General features: G+C 38.1%; 4 protein-coding genes across 6 annotated transcripts in view; 2 read left to right on the top strand and 2 right to left on the bottom strand.

Annotated features, from left to right (window-relative positions):
- Positions 1–10,593, bottom strand: part of LOC136265105 (deoxynucleoside triphosphate triphosphohydrolase SAMHD1-like) — a 21,255-nt gene extending 10,662 nt beyond the window's left edge. Inside the window, exons 1-14 of the mRNA XM_066059891.1 lie at positions 10,244–10,593; positions 10,108–10,174; positions 9,980–10,055; positions 8,754–8,856; positions 8,634–8,691; positions 8,383–8,569; positions 7,650–7,814; positions 5,535–5,582; positions 5,356–5,453; positions 2,630–2,696; positions 2,482–2,573; positions 1,363–1,419; positions 1,189–1,297; positions 1,050–1,142 (exon numbers count right to left, since the gene is read on the bottom strand). Coding sequence (XP_065915963.1) covers positions 1,050–1,142; positions 1,189–1,297; positions 1,363–1,419; positions 2,482–2,573; positions 2,630–2,696; positions 5,356–5,453; positions 5,535–5,582; positions 7,650–7,814; positions 8,383–8,569; positions 8,634–8,691; positions 8,754–8,856; positions 9,980–10,055; positions 10,108–10,174; positions 10,244–10,466 — 1,443 coding nt within the window. The 5' untranslated portion in view covers positions 10,467–10,593. The remainder of the gene's footprint in view (positions 1–1,049; positions 1,143–1,188; positions 1,298–1,362; positions 1,420–2,481; positions 2,574–2,629; positions 2,697–5,355; positions 5,454–5,534; positions 5,583–7,649; positions 7,815–8,382; positions 8,570–8,633; positions 8,692–8,753; positions 8,857–9,979; positions 10,056–10,107; positions 10,175–10,243) is intronic.
- LOC136265106 (riboflavin transporter 2-like) lies at positions 10,516–12,580 on the top strand. 3 transcript variants are annotated; one of them, XM_066059892.1, is made up of 3 exons: positions 10,516–10,629; positions 10,676–12,090; positions 12,169–12,580. In XM_066059892.1, exons 2-3 carry the CDS (start codon positions 10,687–10,689, stop codon positions 12,349–12,351), a joined length of 1,587 nt encoding a protein of 528 aa, XP_065915964.1. In that variant the 5' UTR covers positions 10,516–10,629; positions 10,676–10,686; the 3' UTR covers positions 12,352–12,580. The 3 variants fall into 3 exon arrangements, with proteins under 3 accessions (XP_065915964.1, XP_065915965.1, XP_065915966.1); XM_066059893.1 differs by having other exon boundaries at positions 10,530–10,605; XM_066059894.1 differs by having other exon boundaries at positions 10,539–10,629; positions 10,680–12,090.
- LOC136265110 (uncharacterized) lies at positions 12,480–16,435 on the bottom strand. Its single transcript, XM_066059900.1, has 6 exons — positions 16,354–16,435; positions 16,248–16,277; positions 15,898–16,191; positions 14,625–14,684; positions 14,507–14,572; positions 12,480–13,101 (listed from the first exon to the last, which is right to left on the bottom strand). The coding sequence occupies exons 1-6, from the start codon at positions 16,364–16,366 to the stop codon at positions 12,617–12,619; spliced, it is 948 nt and encodes a 315-aa protein (XP_065915972.1). The 5' UTR covers positions 16,367–16,435; the 3' UTR covers positions 12,480–12,616.
- Positions 16,416–17,634, top strand: part of LOC136265111 (uncharacterized) — a 1,564-nt gene continuing 345 nt past the window's right edge. The window contains exons 1-3 of the mRNA XM_066059901.1: positions 16,416–16,753; positions 16,797–16,994; positions 17,451–17,590. Of these exons, the coding sequence (XP_065915973.1) occupies positions 16,486–16,753; positions 16,797–16,994; positions 17,451–17,590 (606 nt within the window). The 5' untranslated portion in view covers positions 16,416–16,485. The remainder of the gene's footprint in view (positions 16,754–16,796; positions 16,995–17,450; positions 17,591–17,634) is intronic.

Raw genomic sequence — 17,634 nt, 5'->3', positions numbered from 1 at the left:
GGGCGGATGATAATTGTACATTGTTTGTTACAGCTTTTCAACCAAACCTTTTCATGAAAAAGCAAGCCAAGTAGTCATAAACATATTTCTTGAGGAACAACTGCACTACCATTTAATTACAAAGGATTCACACACGGAGTAATTGCAACAATACTTGGAAAAGAGTGACAAAGGCTTTGTTTCGCTACTTTGTTAGCTCAACTAAGTCACTGATTAGCTCAACTAAGTTATTAACTACTGGAAACTTAGGTTTAATAAAAGTGGTGAGTGTCTAGTGTGGTATCTGTACCTTGTATTACCGATACCGATCCAATACCGATATCACTGGTATTGGCATCGATACCGATACTGGTATCGGTCCATCTTTAGTAGCAGTAGGACTAGACTCTGGACTGTTATGTTATGTATTCATCCATGTGCTTAATCTTGCTTGTGGTTATTGTTATTGCAGTTTGTGTTCCGAGTGTGCTGCACATGTGGTGCTACAGCTGCATGCATCATGTACGGTTTTTTCCTCCGGCTGTTCTTTTTACCCATGTGATTTTTGAGTTTTTTTCCCTTGGGGGAAGATTTGGAGTTGGCTGCCTCCAAAATTTAGGCAAAACTGATACTTCACTATTGCGGACCCTGCTGTAGCATCACACAGGGTTACCAATCACTAATCACATGGCAGTTGATAATGTATTGAATAATGTTTTAATAATTTTTTTTTCAATCATCAAACTCTTGCTTGGTGCACGGCCAGGCCAACCTCCAACAGACCTCTACTACCTATAACCTCAATTATCCCAACACTGATTAACCAAACACTCAATTATCCGAAAACCAAATCGACTGCTCAATTAGAGCATTTTGTCAACAAGTGTATGCTTTATTAGAGTAGTTGAGCAAAGCTCTGTATATAAATGTATAGATGTTTGATTTTATGTACTGTTCGATTATATGAACACTCTTTCGCCAAATTAGTTCAGATTACCGAGGTTCCACTGTATATCATGACACAGTGTACATCTCTTATCTATCTACCTATCTACCTATCTATCACTCACTCTGGATAGTTTACTCTTCCAAGCAGCAGGTTGTGTCTGTCCAATACACTTGAATAGTTTCCTTTTCAGTATATTATGTAACAGTTCCCGTGACTACATCAGGATATTACTAGTAAACTATTAGTAAATGATCACCAACCTCTTTCAGTTCTGGATCATTAGATAGTAAAATTTGATAGAAGACATGATCGGTCAGGTTGGTATAGGCGTACATGTCATCGATACAGTCTGATAACTTTACTGGTTTGCTAGTATATAGAGGAAGGAGCGGCTGTGAAGTAGGAGGGGCTTGTACAATGATGTAGCTACATACCCATCTTTTCCAAGGAGCTGTATGTGATCATCAGCCTTCAGCAGTGCTTCACTGATCCTGTAAAAGCGCAGGGTAGGAGTTGTTTTAGAACACAACACACACACATACACCCCCTATACATACATACGTACGTACACACATGCATACGTACGTACACACATGCATACGTACGTACACACATGCATACGTACGTACACACATGCATACGTACGTACACACATGCATACGTACGTACACACATGCATACGTACGTACACACATGCATACGTGTGCAAGCCATTGCTTATGATAACGGAAGGACATTGACAAATTTCTGACAAATAACCCATTTTCTGACCATAATCAGATTTGGCAGGATATTATGTCCTTTCAAAGTGTAAGAGAAAGCCTACATACTGTCTGAGCTGTGCATGACTTTACTCTATTAATAATAACTACCAGTAGGTTGCTAGGAGATGCTATATTCTTACAAAGCAAGGGAGGGACCACAAATGTAGCAATGCCAATCTTCTGGTATACCAAATCTTATAAAAGTAGCTATACAACAATTTTGTGGCTATCCAAAACAACACTCAGGCTACTTGGAACCACCACAGGCAAAGTGCAGTGCATTTGTGTCTATACAGTGTATTGGTGTGTCCAGTCAACTTCATGTTTGTCCAACCAATTTGTCCTGCCACATAAAAATTCTTATCATAAGCCTTGGCTGGCACACACACACACACACACACACACACACACACACACACACACACACACACACACACACACACACACACACACACACACACACACACACACAAACACACACACACACAAACACACACACACACACAACCATACAAAGCATGTATATGTATACACAGAAAGGGTACATAATGGAAAAGGCTGAACATTGGGGAAATTTAGTGCACGTTCCCAATACGGCAAAACTTTCTGTAGATATTTCCAAATATTGAGATCATTTGTTGTGTAAGCAACAACTGTCTATGCTATCCCACATCAACACCGTATCTTAGTTTTGCTGCACATTCAATTACATCATTACCAACAATGGGAACGTGCACCCATTTCCCACAATGGTTTTTCAATATCTCTCCCTGTGACATATATACATACATCAATTCCACTACGTTGGAAGTCTTGTGCTGGTAGGCCCTTCTGTGCAGGACATTACGTGTGTGGAACAAATCATACAAGTTGGCCACTTCCTGTTGTAAATATACATGATTATAAAAACCATACCTCCACCTGTAGCCACACCCACCTTATCTCTAGTGCAGAGCTGCAGCCTTTCATTGACAGGTATGACACGAACAAACTTCATGAAGCGACTACAAGAAAAATGCATTATACAGGTATTTACCTCGTCCATTAAAAGCACAACTGTTTGCAAGTGCATAATGTGTAAATTTGTCAGTTATTTGAACCCCAATGGTCTCAGGCAATGGTAAAAGTGGTCCGATAAGAGAATTGCCCAGATCACCAAAGCCCATACATTTGTATACAGAGCTGTGTTGAAATACTCTAATAGAACATACACCTGTACTCAAAATACTCTCATAGAACAGTTATTTCCAATTTTAAGGGTACGGATAACTGGAGGACAGTGATGTACAAGTTTACGCTAATTAGATTCACACCACCATATATATAGGAGTGACTGTGTACCCCTACGCAAAATGTCTCCCATATATAGAGGAGTGCTTGTACTGAAATAGTGTACCCCTACGCCAAGCAGCATCCCTCTATACTATAGCAGAAATTTTACGTAGGGTACGCAAAATGTCTCCTGTATATTATAGGAGAAATTTTGCACGCCTTACACAAAATGTCTCTCGTCTCCCATATCATAGTAACTGTATATTAGGGATCATGAAGATGTGGGGTTTTTCTGGCAAATCTCATCCCAAAACCATCCTCACAATCTTCATGGCACCTTGGCAATATTGGTTAGTAATAATCAAGCCTATAGTATGTCTTCAAATTGAATCCTGATACTTCTATATGAAGTTGTTTTTTTGTTTCTATTCAATTGATTTTTCTGCTAACTTACTAATGCCTTCAGCCATAAGTTGACCAATGGTACTATTATGCTATGGGCTTGATTTATTCACTATTCAATTTTGCTTTGGCCTGAAACGTGCCTTTTCACCAATCGCAACAGCCATAGTGTATGCACCGTGAATTTATCTATCACTTGTACCCTGCTATTGGAGATACAATAAGATAGAAACAAACAGAAAGCTGATATAAAACTGTGAAGCTAATGCAATGCTTATTGTATGACAAAAAGTGCTATCGGAATCGGCCATTATACTGTTGTAGATATCTATTCTTATCACATGCAAGAATAAAATAACGTTCGTTTGTACTTGCTTATTTTACTAGCACAGTGGATGCCTAAAAGCATCAAGTATAACACTAATAGCTAACTACCAGCAAAATTACTGATCTATGCTGAAGCCTACGTGTGAAAACGCTTTACTGAGAAAAAGATCGATATACTCTAATAGAACAGTCAATAACTCTAGTAAAGCAATTAGGCAGAAGTGACTGTTTCAGTATTAGAATATTTAGTGCTTTTGTAAGCACCATTATGATATTATCTACATTTCTCCAGAAAAATACTGGAATATCCACTGGTTTGCATTTCAGTGACTTCTTTCTTTGTGAATCTTGATTGGCTACTTCATTATAAACATGAACCATACTGAAAACGTGTACAAGAATACCATGAAATGCACTATATAATGTGTGCACTATGAAGTAACTACTTTAAGGTACTTGGTATTGGTACTTGTACTTTCAGATACTTCCCAGCTGAGTACTCGGTATTTGAAGTATCAGTAAAAAGTGGAATCGGTGCAGCCACTACAATATCTGTATACTTCAATGTACAGAGATGGGATAACGTTTAATGGAATCCTTGATGAACAAGTAGACAAATTCTTTTGGAATTTTCAACTAGAGTAGGGACCATAGCAAGCTGCAGTAATGCACGATATTAAATCACAGTAAAACAATAAGAAGTGTTTTGTCCCTATATTGTGCTCAAGATACCATAATGGAAATGCACAGTAGGGATATAACACTTCTTATCGTTTTACTGTGATTTAATATCGTGCACTACTCCAGCTTGTTTCAGTACTTTTTCCCGATTTGCTATGGTCCCTACTCTAGTTGAAAATTCCAATTTTTTTTGTGTACTTGTTTGTTAACTTTTTTTGTAAATAATAATTATTATGACTGGTGAATCCACCACACATACCACACCAAAAGAAAGAAATGGTGCTGTGTGCCCCAGCTATATCAATTATCACCTGAAAAGTGAAGCATCCATTGTGCTTAGAGATGCACTGATAAATGGCTTGCTGATTGGATTGGTTGCCGATATGACAAATTCTACCATATCGATAATCACCACCAATGCTCTACAAACTGATAATTAGTATGACAAAAATATTATTTGCAATGTAGTTACATGTAAACACCTTCTTGCTCAGTATACAAATATAAATCCTATACGTAGCACTATACAATGAGAAGCCATACAAGTGCAAATGCAAGTAATACTGCCTCATTGTTGTCTGGGAAGATGGAGGATGGTTTTTGGGAGATGTTTTTTCATGGAACACACCCACACCTTTGTGGTCCCTACTATACAGTACTGTATGATGAGGACACTTTGAATAAATTTTGCATACCCTACATAATATTTCTTCTATAATACATGGGAAACATTTTGCATACCCTATGCAAAATATCTCTTATAGTACATATAGAGGGATGCTGCTTGGTGTAGGGATATGCTATTTCAGTACAAGCACTCCTCTATATATAGGAGACATTTTGTGTAGGGGCACGCAAAATTACTTATATATATATATGGGGGTGCAAATATAATTAGTTATCTTTACCCACTGGAGGACTATTGTACACACATAAGTATCAAGTGTAGGCATTACAAACAAAAATATAAATATTACTAACTGATAATCAAAGCTGATGGTGATACCAAGATGGTGGCAATCCCTGGCAAAGTAGTCCCACTTGTCTACATCAATCCCATTCTTCTTATTAGCTACAATCTGTGAACAGAGGAGGTAATGTGTATGCACTACATACACAAGCAGTACACAAACGTACCTACCTCACACAAATGTACCTACCTCATACAAAAATCCTTTCTCTACACTTCGACCCAAGTATGGCCACTTCTATGGTAACAACAAGGCTACTATAATACTATCAGGAGACATGATTATTGCTATTTTCCAATTTAATCACTGTATCGGTATATACATAAATAAATTAATACATGTACTTTTTAGTGGAAAATTTTGGCAGGACAATAATATCTTGTCAAAAGTATCACATTAGACATTGCCCACGCAATCCAGATACCAAAAGTTTGAAGTTTCACAGATTGAAGCCTATCTTGTACTCCTGTGGTGAAACCGGACCTCATGTGACAGTCAGACTTCACTCTCTGGTACTAGTATTGCTGGTCTTGCAATCCAGTAGCTTGCTTACACACACATTTGCAGCAGAAATTCCAGAAGACGGGACTTTCAGACTGAGTTTACCATTGGGGGTTGGGTAAGAGCTGCCTTTCCTTCATGCAAGTACTGAAGTAACACTATCTATGCAACATGCACTGTTACTGTATCAATTGCTATATGCTTCAATCCTTTTTACAAACCAAAAATTTTGGCGAATGTATATTCTAATTTGCCTAATTCATCTAAGTTTCTCTCACCAAAATTTCTGCTACGTACATGATATATAGTGCTGAGCGATAGTAAAAATTTTACTATCACGATAGTTACTCATTAAATATCGCGATAGTGAATACTATCCCGATAGTTTATGAAACACTTTGCTCTTAACAAAGTCTTAGTTGTATAGCTATGATTTGCAGTCATATAGAAAGTTATTTTGCATGCACAGGACATTTGCGTGAGCGGCTGATGAATACGGACTTTTGGTAAAGCTTTTACAGGCCACTCCTTTGTAAGAAAGCTGGTAATACCAACTGTAAAACAGTATAGAAGGGTTGTTAATACCATTTTAATGCAGATCTGAGCTTATCATAACTATCACGATAGTGATATCCCTACTATCGCGATATATTGCACTATCGATACTATTTCTCAGCCCTAATGATATACACTCTTTAATAGAGTCTTAATCATTCAGGCTCTGTTGTAGAGTTGTTTTGGTTCTAAGGTACTAGAACTAAAAGTACTTTTAGTTTTTTAGTACAGTAATTTTCTAGTATACCAGAACTAAATCAATCTAAAACTAACCTAAAACCAACAGAATTTTTGGTTCAAAAACTAAAACTAAAGGAAAATTTCTCGAACTTTTGGTTCTTCTACTACCAGTGCTAAATTAAAAGGTAAGCAAACCTGATGTGCATTCTAAAAAGACAAAGACCACTGCACAATTAATTTTATTGAAGTTGTTTATGTCTGCAAGTGAAGTCATAAATCTAATCTTAGCAAGCTGCCACAATACTATAACTCCTGTACAGTGAGGGTACTAGAACTAAACTAACTAAAACTCCTGTACAGTGAGGGTACTAGGACTAAAATAACTAAAACTTTTCTGCAAACTGGGGATACTAGAACTAACACCCACTAAAACTGCTCTTAAAATTGAGTACCAAAACTAGAACTAAACCAAACTGATTTTCCATTACTAAAACAAGCACTACTTAGTTGCAATGGATCCTAAAATTGTTGTTGTACAGTTGGGTTTAGATATTGTGATGTGATCTTGTACTGTAAATTCTCCAGCCAATGAAAAAAGTACTTACACAAGTTATGATCTGACAAATCCTGCTATTTGGTTGGACATACTCAATAGTACCAAGAGTATCAACTATTGATAGTACTGTACAAATTGTTTCCAAGTGTTCAGACGTTAGCCAAAAATGGTCGGAAAATGGCAGATGTCTGACCATAATTTTGGGCTCTGCAAATGTGAAAAGTCCAAGTTTTTAAAATTATTGAAATTCCACTGACAATTCATCAATGAAAATTTCATGAAACCGATTTTTAATGCCAAATTTTTGTTGGAATTTTTTAGTATTGCCCTCTAAACTTTACTGTAGGTGATGAAATTTTGTGTGTTTTGAAGGCCACTCAATCTTTTCACAGGAGGGTGGGTGCTTTTTCACCGGGTTTCATGGAAACACTCTAATGACATATAATTTGTTGATACATAAACAACAGTCCACTGTATGTACTGTGTGCACAGATCAACATTCAGTCACTCACAGGTGCCTGCATTTGACTACTACACTGTTCTGTATCAATAGGACCAGCTATCTGTTCCTTGACAAAGGTAAGGTCACCTTCAGTGATGTCAAATCGCTCCAGTAATGGTTGGAGGTTATTCACCTCTACCAGATGGTCAAACATGTCTACTGATGCATTTTCATGCTGTAAAGAAAATGGCAGAAAACTATGTGTGTGTGTGTGTGTGTGTGTGTGTGTGTGTGTGTGTGTGTGTGTGTGTGTGTGTGTGTGTGTGTGTGTGTGTGTAGTGTGTGCATGTATGTTTAGCACTATAGTATGTTCACGTTGAGCTGAACCCTGAAAAACAGCTAAAAATTAAAAGTGGATTTTTTCTCAACAGAGTTAACATTTCTGCCAACCAGATGATTATTGGTAACAGCAAAGGTGTCAACAACAGACATGTACAGTTTGGCTCCATTACAAGATCGGGAAAGGGCTCTAATGGACACTGTACTTATATGGCTTCTCCATAGGAAATGTATTGTGAAAATTTTGATTGGCCGTAAATATTATGTCAAACATTTGAACAAGATTTTGAAATATTTTTAGCGGATCAAGCAGTACTACAAATGAGCCAAATTTCAAGATCGTGAGTAATTGCATCCATGAGTTATTAAATGTTTTTGAGGATTCAGCTCAACGCGAACATACTATAGCTTGTGTGTGAGTGTGGCATGTGCATGTGGCATACCAAACACAGCATCTTACTTACTTTCCAACCACAACCAGGCCTAGCCTTTGGTATGAACAATCCATCAAACAGGTGAGAGAATGGTCCATGACCCAGGTCATGACACAATCCCGCCATCTTTACACACAACACATCTTTGTCAGTGATATCAAGCTCTGGCTGTCTACTCCGCAATGTTTCCACCAGTTCTCCTGCCAAATGGCACACCCTGGAAATGACATAAGGTCATCAGCCACAGATACAGGAGTTCATACTGTCAATAATATACTCACCCTATGGAGTGTTCAAATCGATTGTGGGATGCTCCAGGGAATACAAAATAGCATCCACCTGAAATTACAATAAGATTTGCTCCATGTAAATATTTGTGATGTGACCAGTTTACTACTCACCTAATTGCTTGATGTTACGCAGCCTCTGAAACTGTGGAGTATCAATTATCTTTACCAATAATGGATGTAGCTCAATGTGTCCATGAATTGAGTCATTGAACACCTAAAACATATACAATTTCATTTTAATAGTTTAATAGTACTAGTACTTAGCTACCATCTCTTTACTAAGACCCTCATCAATGTTGTCACATCAAGCAGGTGCCAAACCCAGTTAAGGTGTACTCTCATTACATGTACTAATTTAATGCTGATTAGTATAGTGAGCAATACCAACCATAGCAACAAAATTATAGGGTACAACACAAGTCTATTCTACACAGCTGAGCAGGAATAGATATAGCTGAACACATTTACAAGTCATTCACAGGTCACTAAGGAGCATTTCATGAGCTTACCTCAATAGGTTGGGATAATTATTTTGGTCCCAAACTTGGCAATGTTAATGACAGCTTTGCTGCACTTTAAAACATTACAGTAGTGATTTGCAGCATGTGGGTAATAGCAAGAGTTAATAATAAGAGAGGAGAGTGTCTAATGCCGTATAGTCCTGTAATAGATGATTGAGCAGAAGTTAAATGGCTTCCTTTCCGCGTAACGTACAGACTGGCTAGTATATTTTCGCATTTAGCCACAAAGATTATCCCAGACACAAGGGCGTGCGTTCAATGTTCAAGTTCACCACGAAGAGCATTGCTCTGTTGTGTAAAGAAGTGTGGCTGTTAACCTCGAACATAACTCTGGGGGAGCGCGTCTGAGAAACCAATAACACTGAACTGAAGCTTGGCGGAGTATTGCTTCGAATCTTCACTGCATCGCCATGTTACCCTACCTCTGAGAATTCTTCAATTGAAGGAGCACTTTTCCCTGTACATACCAACTCGGTCTTTGGTTCAGTTTTTGAATATTCTCGAGGATTCATCACGGTGCGGCTAAACTAATTGCGGTAACAAAGCAAACAAATAGTAGGAGCCTATACATTACACGGAAAAGAAGCTGTTTAACTTCTGCGCAATCATCTATTACAGGACTATACAGCGTTAGACACTCTCCTCTCTTATTATTAACTCTTGGTAATAGTGTGCACTCTAAACATGCTATCACAAAATGATATTTGTAAGGATTCATGAAGGCTCCAGTACACAAGGAAAGCTACTTTTAGTCCTCCAAAAAGAGCAAAATAATTAGAAAATCAGATTCCGTAATTCACAACACAACAAACATACCTTACTAAGATCCCTATATTTTGATTTACACAAGTTAGCAAATAGCTTTAGCAAATTCTTCTGAACTCCAACAGGCCTGCAACCAATTTGAGCAATACAGTGCCATAGTTATACTGGCATGAGCTTACGTGATTCCCATAGAAACTAGATCATGATGGTTCAATGATGCAAGGTGCTTCCCTTCAATCTCATGTTCTAAAAGAAGAAACGGTAGCACATGTTTTAAAATAGCTATAATTTGCTATGGCTTAAACAGTAAATAACCTTTGAAAATGGGTGCATATTTATCAAATCCATACTCCTCAAGGTAGGACACTACATCCTCCACATCCCATTGCTCACAATGCGGCAACGGTTGGTCTCGCGGGCCCGACATGGGAGTTTCAAAACAGGTGGGAAGCGCACAAATTCGCTTGTCTGACGCCTTTTCTTCTTTAGCAGTACTAGGCTCTTCTGAATCATCCGATTTTCTTCTTTTTCTCTGCATCTTTAAAATGCTCTACACCCGAGGAGGTTTGAAATTAAAATTCAAATTTAGGAGCAAGAGCAATACGGAAATAACCAAAAATAAACGGTGGTGCGCATTGAAGAGAGTACAACCGGCTGTGGGGTCCTTGTTGAGTTGCGTAAGCCGTTCAGCCATTTAACTTGTAAGGTAATACTGCAATAAAACGATTACTTTTTACACTTATGCAGGTAGAATAAGGATGTCAGAAGATGTGGAAGTTGAAGTAGACAGTCGGAATTTATTCGGTGATTTCCACAATTCTTCCAAAGATTCATGGTATGACAAAAACATCTGCAGTCGTTTATTTAACTCAGTCAAAGGAATTTTGTATGCTCCAGGAGTGTCCTGGATCCCGTATATCCTGATTTGCTTGTTTGGAATGAGTGCATGGGTGGCAATGAATGGCCTTTGGTCAGAGATGCCTGCTTTAGTTCCTGTATTACCGGAAGGAAGGAAGTTGCCATCGATTCTGGTAATTACAACGCAGATTGGCAATGTGGGACCACTGATCTATGTCATTATCAGTACCGTAACTAACTATGTTAAGAAAAATAAAATTGATCTGGAGGTTCCCGGTGTGTTTGTGATCATCCTGCTTGGAATTACGACCTGTATTCTCTTGGCAATATTTTGGGACCAAAAGGCAGAGTTGTTTGGCAAGTTACGCAGTGTGCCGCTACTCATATTGTCCTTTCTCCTATCCATTGTGGATTGCACGTCAACGTTAGTTTATATCCCTTATATGGAAAGGTTTCCAGAGGAGTACATCAATGCTTTGTTCATTGGCGAAGGATTGGGAGGGTTTTTCCCCAGCTTGGTGGCACTCATTCAAGGTGCTTACAAACAGTATGATGACAGCAATGGCACAAATAGTTCTATCATCAATGAGACGATGTATGCTGCAACAGAGAATGGTACAAGTATTTGCAAGGACTGTGGTTTACTATTTAGTCAAGATGTGTACTTTGTATTACTATCGATTATGACAGCTATAAGTGGAGTAGCATTTATATTTGTAAATTGGTTACCCATGTCCAGACGACTAATGGTGCGTCGAGTTGACATCACCCCCAAGGATAAAATACGTTACACATCATCACCATGTTTGTCAAATGACTCAAGCCCACTTAACCATATCAGCAGTGCACCTAGTTCCAGCGAGAATAGTACTATGTTTGATCAGGCAGAAAATAGTCCATTGATGTTGACTCAACAGGATGACAAAAAACCTTCAAGGCCTCACATCTCTGAAATACTTCAGCAAATTAAGGTGTCTCCTCGGACAAAGGAGCTTTTCAAATTGACAGATTTATTTTTACAGTTAGGATGGTTGAATTTCCTCTCAAACAGTGCTATTAATGCTGTTTCTGTGTTTGTTTTTAACCCCTATGGCAGCCGCACTTACAATTTGGCTGTCAACTTAGGAAATGCTGTGAATCCAATGTCAGCATTCATTGCCATGTTTTTGCCTTGTCAGTCCAGGATTATCACATTATTATGGACTACCATTGCTTCCATATTTGGTGTCACCATAGTAGTTTTGGCAGCAACAGCACCACATAGCCTACCAATGGTTGATTCAGGTTGGGGCAGTTTCATTGTGGTAAGTCTGTGTACTATATGAATTCATAAATGTGGTTAGCTTGTGTTGTATCATATTTAATGTGTGTTGTCTTCACAGATACTCATCAACATTCTTGCTGTGGCAACTTTGACATATACCAAAGTGAGCATTGCTCGTACATTAAAGGATTATGGCAAAGCGGCACTTGTAATTTGTGGAGTTAGCATTCAAATTGGCTCACTCATTGGAGCCCTGATCTTCTACTTTCTGGTGAATAATACGCACATCTTCACTGGCTGAAAACACACCTGGACTAATGAATTCATCTACTGGAATTTCAATGTGACATTTTCCACATTCATTGAATGTAAAAATGGTACTACATATAAAGAAAAAGTCAATCTGTTGCCTACCACTTTTCACAAGTGTAAAATAAAATAATTTTTATAAATTTTAATGGCACCAAATACACTTAATACATACAATGTGAAGAAAAGATACAAAAAATTTAACAACACTCAATAATTAAGAATAATAAATAGATAAGATTATACACATATACTTGTTACATCTGTGCGTCCATTGGTGGGATGGCACTGTCTAGCAAAGATGAAGTGGGAAGCAACAGTAAGTCTTCATCATCTTCGTCATCTTGTCGTCGTGCAGGGGATAATCTTGTAGATGTTTCTTGACCACTGCCATTTGGAGTTTGCTGACGAGGTATATTTCTTGGTGGAAGTGGTGGAGGTTGTTCACTTGGTGAACTATTGTTGGTGTCTCTTTCTTCCCGGATACTTGCTTGAATTACTTCGCTTTCATGGTAAGTTGGAGGAGCATCTCTTAGTGATGCATAGAATTGGCTAGCTGTGATTGGCGTGAAGTCACTGTCACTTATCCCATCAAAATAGTCACGTGGGGTGGTATACTGGGGAAACTGGTTTCGCCGGTAAAATGACCTGCGGGCTCGTATCCAACAAGTGACAATGGCCACAACAGCCAGTGTTCCCAGTAGGAAGACTGCTATCACCGTGTAAATAAGTGGGTTAACCCCTACAGAAACAGGAAAAAAACTGAATTGTTAATGGTTTTACCAGCCCTTAAGCAGTTTATAATGTTACATTAACACTCAATTTTCAGCAATGATACACATACTGTGTTAACTGATGTGTTAGTGTTCCTGACAAGTAATGCACATTAATTATACCAATCAATCTCTACAGTCTTCATGGTGTCATAAGCCTTTTCCATAATGACGTCAGAGGAAAAAATGGCGACCTATTTGGGTCTAATGTTTTCAGGTATAGGTGATATTGGGCGACAAATAAAGATCGATCATTTGTGTGATTCAGGAAGAAGATATCGAGCTAAAACTAACAGGTATGGGTATAATGCAGCGGAATAAAATCGTTTACGTGGGTTTTGAAGGTTGAGTAGAAATAACATTCCTTTATATATGTTGTAACCATTACCTGGTAACTTGGCTTCAATATCATCCTTTATTAACAACTACATGGTTCATGAAAAACTTGTCGTCGTAGGACACAATACTCAAAAATATAAGAGTACCCCAAATAGAAAACCGATGTGACGTCATTATGGAAAAGACTTATTTCATGAAGACTAATATGTCATGTGAGCTGGGTTAATGAGTGCTTGAATGGACTTTATCCACAATGACGTTACGAGCACAAGATGGCCGCATTATTTGGGGTACTAATGTACAGACGCCTATGGAGAAATTGTTTTGATTGATCATATTTCAGCCAGGGAAGGAGATATCGAGCTCTAAGTAACAGATATGGGTACAAGACAACACAATAAACGATTTGTAATGCATGGTGGTAATTTTTCGAGATAACGCTTGTTTGCAATGGTTTTTGTTATGTTATACCCATACCTGTTGGCTACTGGTCAGTATATTTCTTTACGAGTGAAATATGATCGATCAAAACAATTTCTCCATGGGCGCCTGTACATTGGTGCCCCAAATAACGCGGCCATCTTTGCTCGTGACATCATTGTGGATAAAGTCCATACCAACTCTATAGCAAAGTCCTAACGAGTACCCCGAATATTTGTAGTATTTGTTATATCAGCCCTAGTCTCAGTACAGAAATTAGAGATGTGCGATAACAAGCTTATCTCAATTATATCATAATTGTTATAGCAAACTGCTAACAATGTGACCAGTAAAGTGAGCAAATTTCAATTTGAAGAGTATAAAAAAAACACCGTGCCCAAGTGGTGGAAGAGTCGGAGGTCTACACCATCAGATATTCTTTGGCATACAAGCAATTTACTGAGGTTTACTATTATCTAGATAAATAAACCTCTCATCCGTATTTTGGAAAAGTCTTATGGTATCTCAGGATATACATATCTAGATAATCTAACAGAAATTGTTGAATTACAGTAGCACACAACAAACAAAACTTCAGTCTTTAGCACAACTTACCTTTGAAATTATTTTTACTGGTCGAACTATCACTGCTATGGGGACTAATAGTAGGTTTGCTACTACCTAATAAATATCAACTCACTATATGGACACACACACAATAAATATAGCTTACTGGATGAAGTGGATGGGGTAGGTGAGGAGGACGTTGGACGGTGTGTAGTTGAAGATGAACCTAGCAAAAAAAGGACTCATTAACCTTAAGGCCATGATTTGCGCTATACAACTATAAAATTTTTACCACATAGATTGTATACCATACATTGATGACACCATCGCTCTAGGGACCTGTGTATTAGTGGATGCAAAATCCCTGGTGCTTTACACCATATGCTGGGATCTGGAATTCCTCTTTCACTTAAACATCAGTGACTTCTCATTGAAAAAAATGGTAGTTGTGGCCTATATGCATTAACAAAGTGATGTGGAGTGTAGATTATAGTGGCCATTATATTGTGATATAACAATTCTATATATCGTGGCATCACTATTTGTACCATGGGCTGACATAGGGGTAGGCACCCGCTAATAGACGAGAGTCATAATGCAAATTACATTGCCCTAGGAGTAGTGCAATGGCACAAATGCATAGAATGCCAGCCAATACCAGCTGCAGTGAATCCAGACACTCCATTACACCCCAAGGCCACTATTACTGTCATGCCTAGAGAAAATTGGCCCAACCTGGGACAAAGTTAGTGTAAAAAATAGTTAGTCACATTACGTAGCTACCTTGTGCTGGTGGCATTATTTGCATGCGCCAAAATGATAGGTTTTTGAAATCAGCAATTACGATCTTACCACAGAAAAAAAATTTTTTTCGCACTGTCTACAAAATTTTGTTTAATTTTAATACACAACTTGTGAGGAAAAAGAGCAATCCTTGATATGAAAATTTAACCCACCAAATTTACACCTAGGATCTATTATTAGTCATACCATATCCTTGCATGCTATACTGGAATATTGAAACTACTGAATATACAAGTAAAATACAAGGAATCAGGACATTGTAAATTGTGTGTTCACAGCAGAGTGTAACATTTTTTTGCCCTGAACTTACTTTCTTGTACTGTATTAATTCAAGGTATTATCATTAACGCATTGCAATTTTTCCAGGGTCTTCGCTACACCCCTTGAAACATTGCCTGCTATTAATATAACATTGTGTGTACCAATTACGTATGGAATCTGCTATCTTGGATATCGAAGCACAAAGTTGTACAGGTTTTGGTGTAGTAATTTATACAACAAGTACACTTGCAGCTCGGACTAATGTATTTTAGCAATTGATGCATTTTAGGAGATTAAAATGACTGTATTGACTAATCTTACTTATGCTACATGACTTCATCAAACAACACACACTCACAATGATTGATACTAACTTTGTATGGTTAGGACAGTTGTGAAGCCTGTTTGAGGGTTCCCACATGACAACTCAGTGTCCTTAGTTACAGTATACTGGAGCCGTCTACCTTCGCCATATTGGCCATTAGAGGTACTTTCAGTTCTTTGTAATGCACTTCCATCTTCGTACCAGTAAGGACCAGTACTACTACCGGTTGAGAAACAGTCCAAGACTAAATCAGTACCCTTAGAATAAACTCTGATTGTATCACTTTCTGTTTCTTCAACTTTGTCAACTGTGTGGATTACAATGACGAACCCACAACTACAGACTGTCAAAAGAAAGGAATTTACTGACGAAAGTAAAAGACAAAGTCAACACTCGTACCTTTCCATAGGAGAACACTCAACAACAAACCTGTTATGTAAACAAGTGATGTTTATTACGGATAAAAGACTGTGGTAACTACTAAACACACAAACAAGATACTCACTTCGTATCAACATCCTCTCCTACAAGATCACGGTCATGTGATGCTTGTGATAATCACGCGATTGTGCTTTTTCCATAGCAACAAGAAAATTAATCGTCAGGGATTTACTCAACAAGAACGTGTATATAGCCAATGATGTATTATTGGTGCTTACTGCTGAGCGTTAGTTTCGTTCTTCGTGCTAATTGCCAAGACTACGGCGATATTGGCCGTATCGAGACTTTAATTAAATTACCAGTCATTGCTTTCAACGCATTTCCAAATGACGACGTAGCTGCATTCGTCTTATTCGAAGAAGGCCGCCTGAATAGGATACCATACGGAGAATACCTACAAGAGGACATAACTTTAGAAGCAAATGACGACTATTTATTAGAGTTCAGGCAAAGGCTAAGTGAAGGTATAGCCAAGAAACAAGACATCATTTTCATTGTTTCTTACAGAGGTGGTACTGGACTACACCACCTATGGGTTTGTAGGCAGTGATGTGCAGAGGGATAGAGAAGTGTTATTGGTGATGGGTAACCTCAATAATACGGTGCTGTCACCATTTGCAGACACAATCACTTTTAACACAAACATTGAAGATGGGTTCAGTAAATTGTACCTCTACAATGCTGTGTCAAGCAGTACAACAAGGGGTATGTGATAAGGCCAATGAAACTTGATTACCAGTTTCTCGCTCAAATTTTTGAAAATTTGATGCGGGCGGGCGGTTATTATTCATATTTCATTATTTTCCAAAAGCACAACACACATCCCAAACATGAAGATTTCTGCCAAAAACAGTGAGATCTACATTGATTTACTCTTGCATTAAGTAGCTAAAGTACATTACTAATCCATAAAAGAATATTCAGCTATTTCATGTAACTCCTAAACAAGTGATTTTTCCATTAGAGCATAGCTGATTGCTCTATTAGACTTTAGAGTAAAAATAATTGCTCTATTAGAGTATTTCGATCTGAAATACTAATAATGAAATTCCATGCGGGTGGATCAAAAGATCAAAAGCATGCGGGCGATGACGCGAAACTGCTAATCAAGTTTCATTGGCCTAAGGTTCATTGCTGTAATTGTGTTACCTGCTTGATTAGGTCTCAACTTTTACTCACTCTATTTAAGAACAAATGCTGATGGATCACAGAGTGAGAGTATTGCTCAGCTGGCAAATGATGTCGAGGTTAATTTTGGCCGAGATGTTAGTGTGCAACCAAATCTTGATACACAAATCAAGGTACCCAAAACAATGAAACATGACACTAAGTACCGTGTCTTACC

Source organism: Dysidea avara, chromosome 8, assembly GCF_963678975.1.
Source record: "Dysidea avara chromosome 8, odDysAvar1.4, whole genome shotgun sequence".
In the NCBI taxonomy this organism is placed as follows: domain Eukaryota; kingdom Metazoa; phylum Porifera; class Demospongiae; order Dictyoceratida; family Dysideidae; genus Dysidea; species Dysidea avara.
The sequence above is the reverse complement of the archived record's forward strand: the minus strand, read 5'-3'. Positions and strand labels throughout refer to the sequence as shown.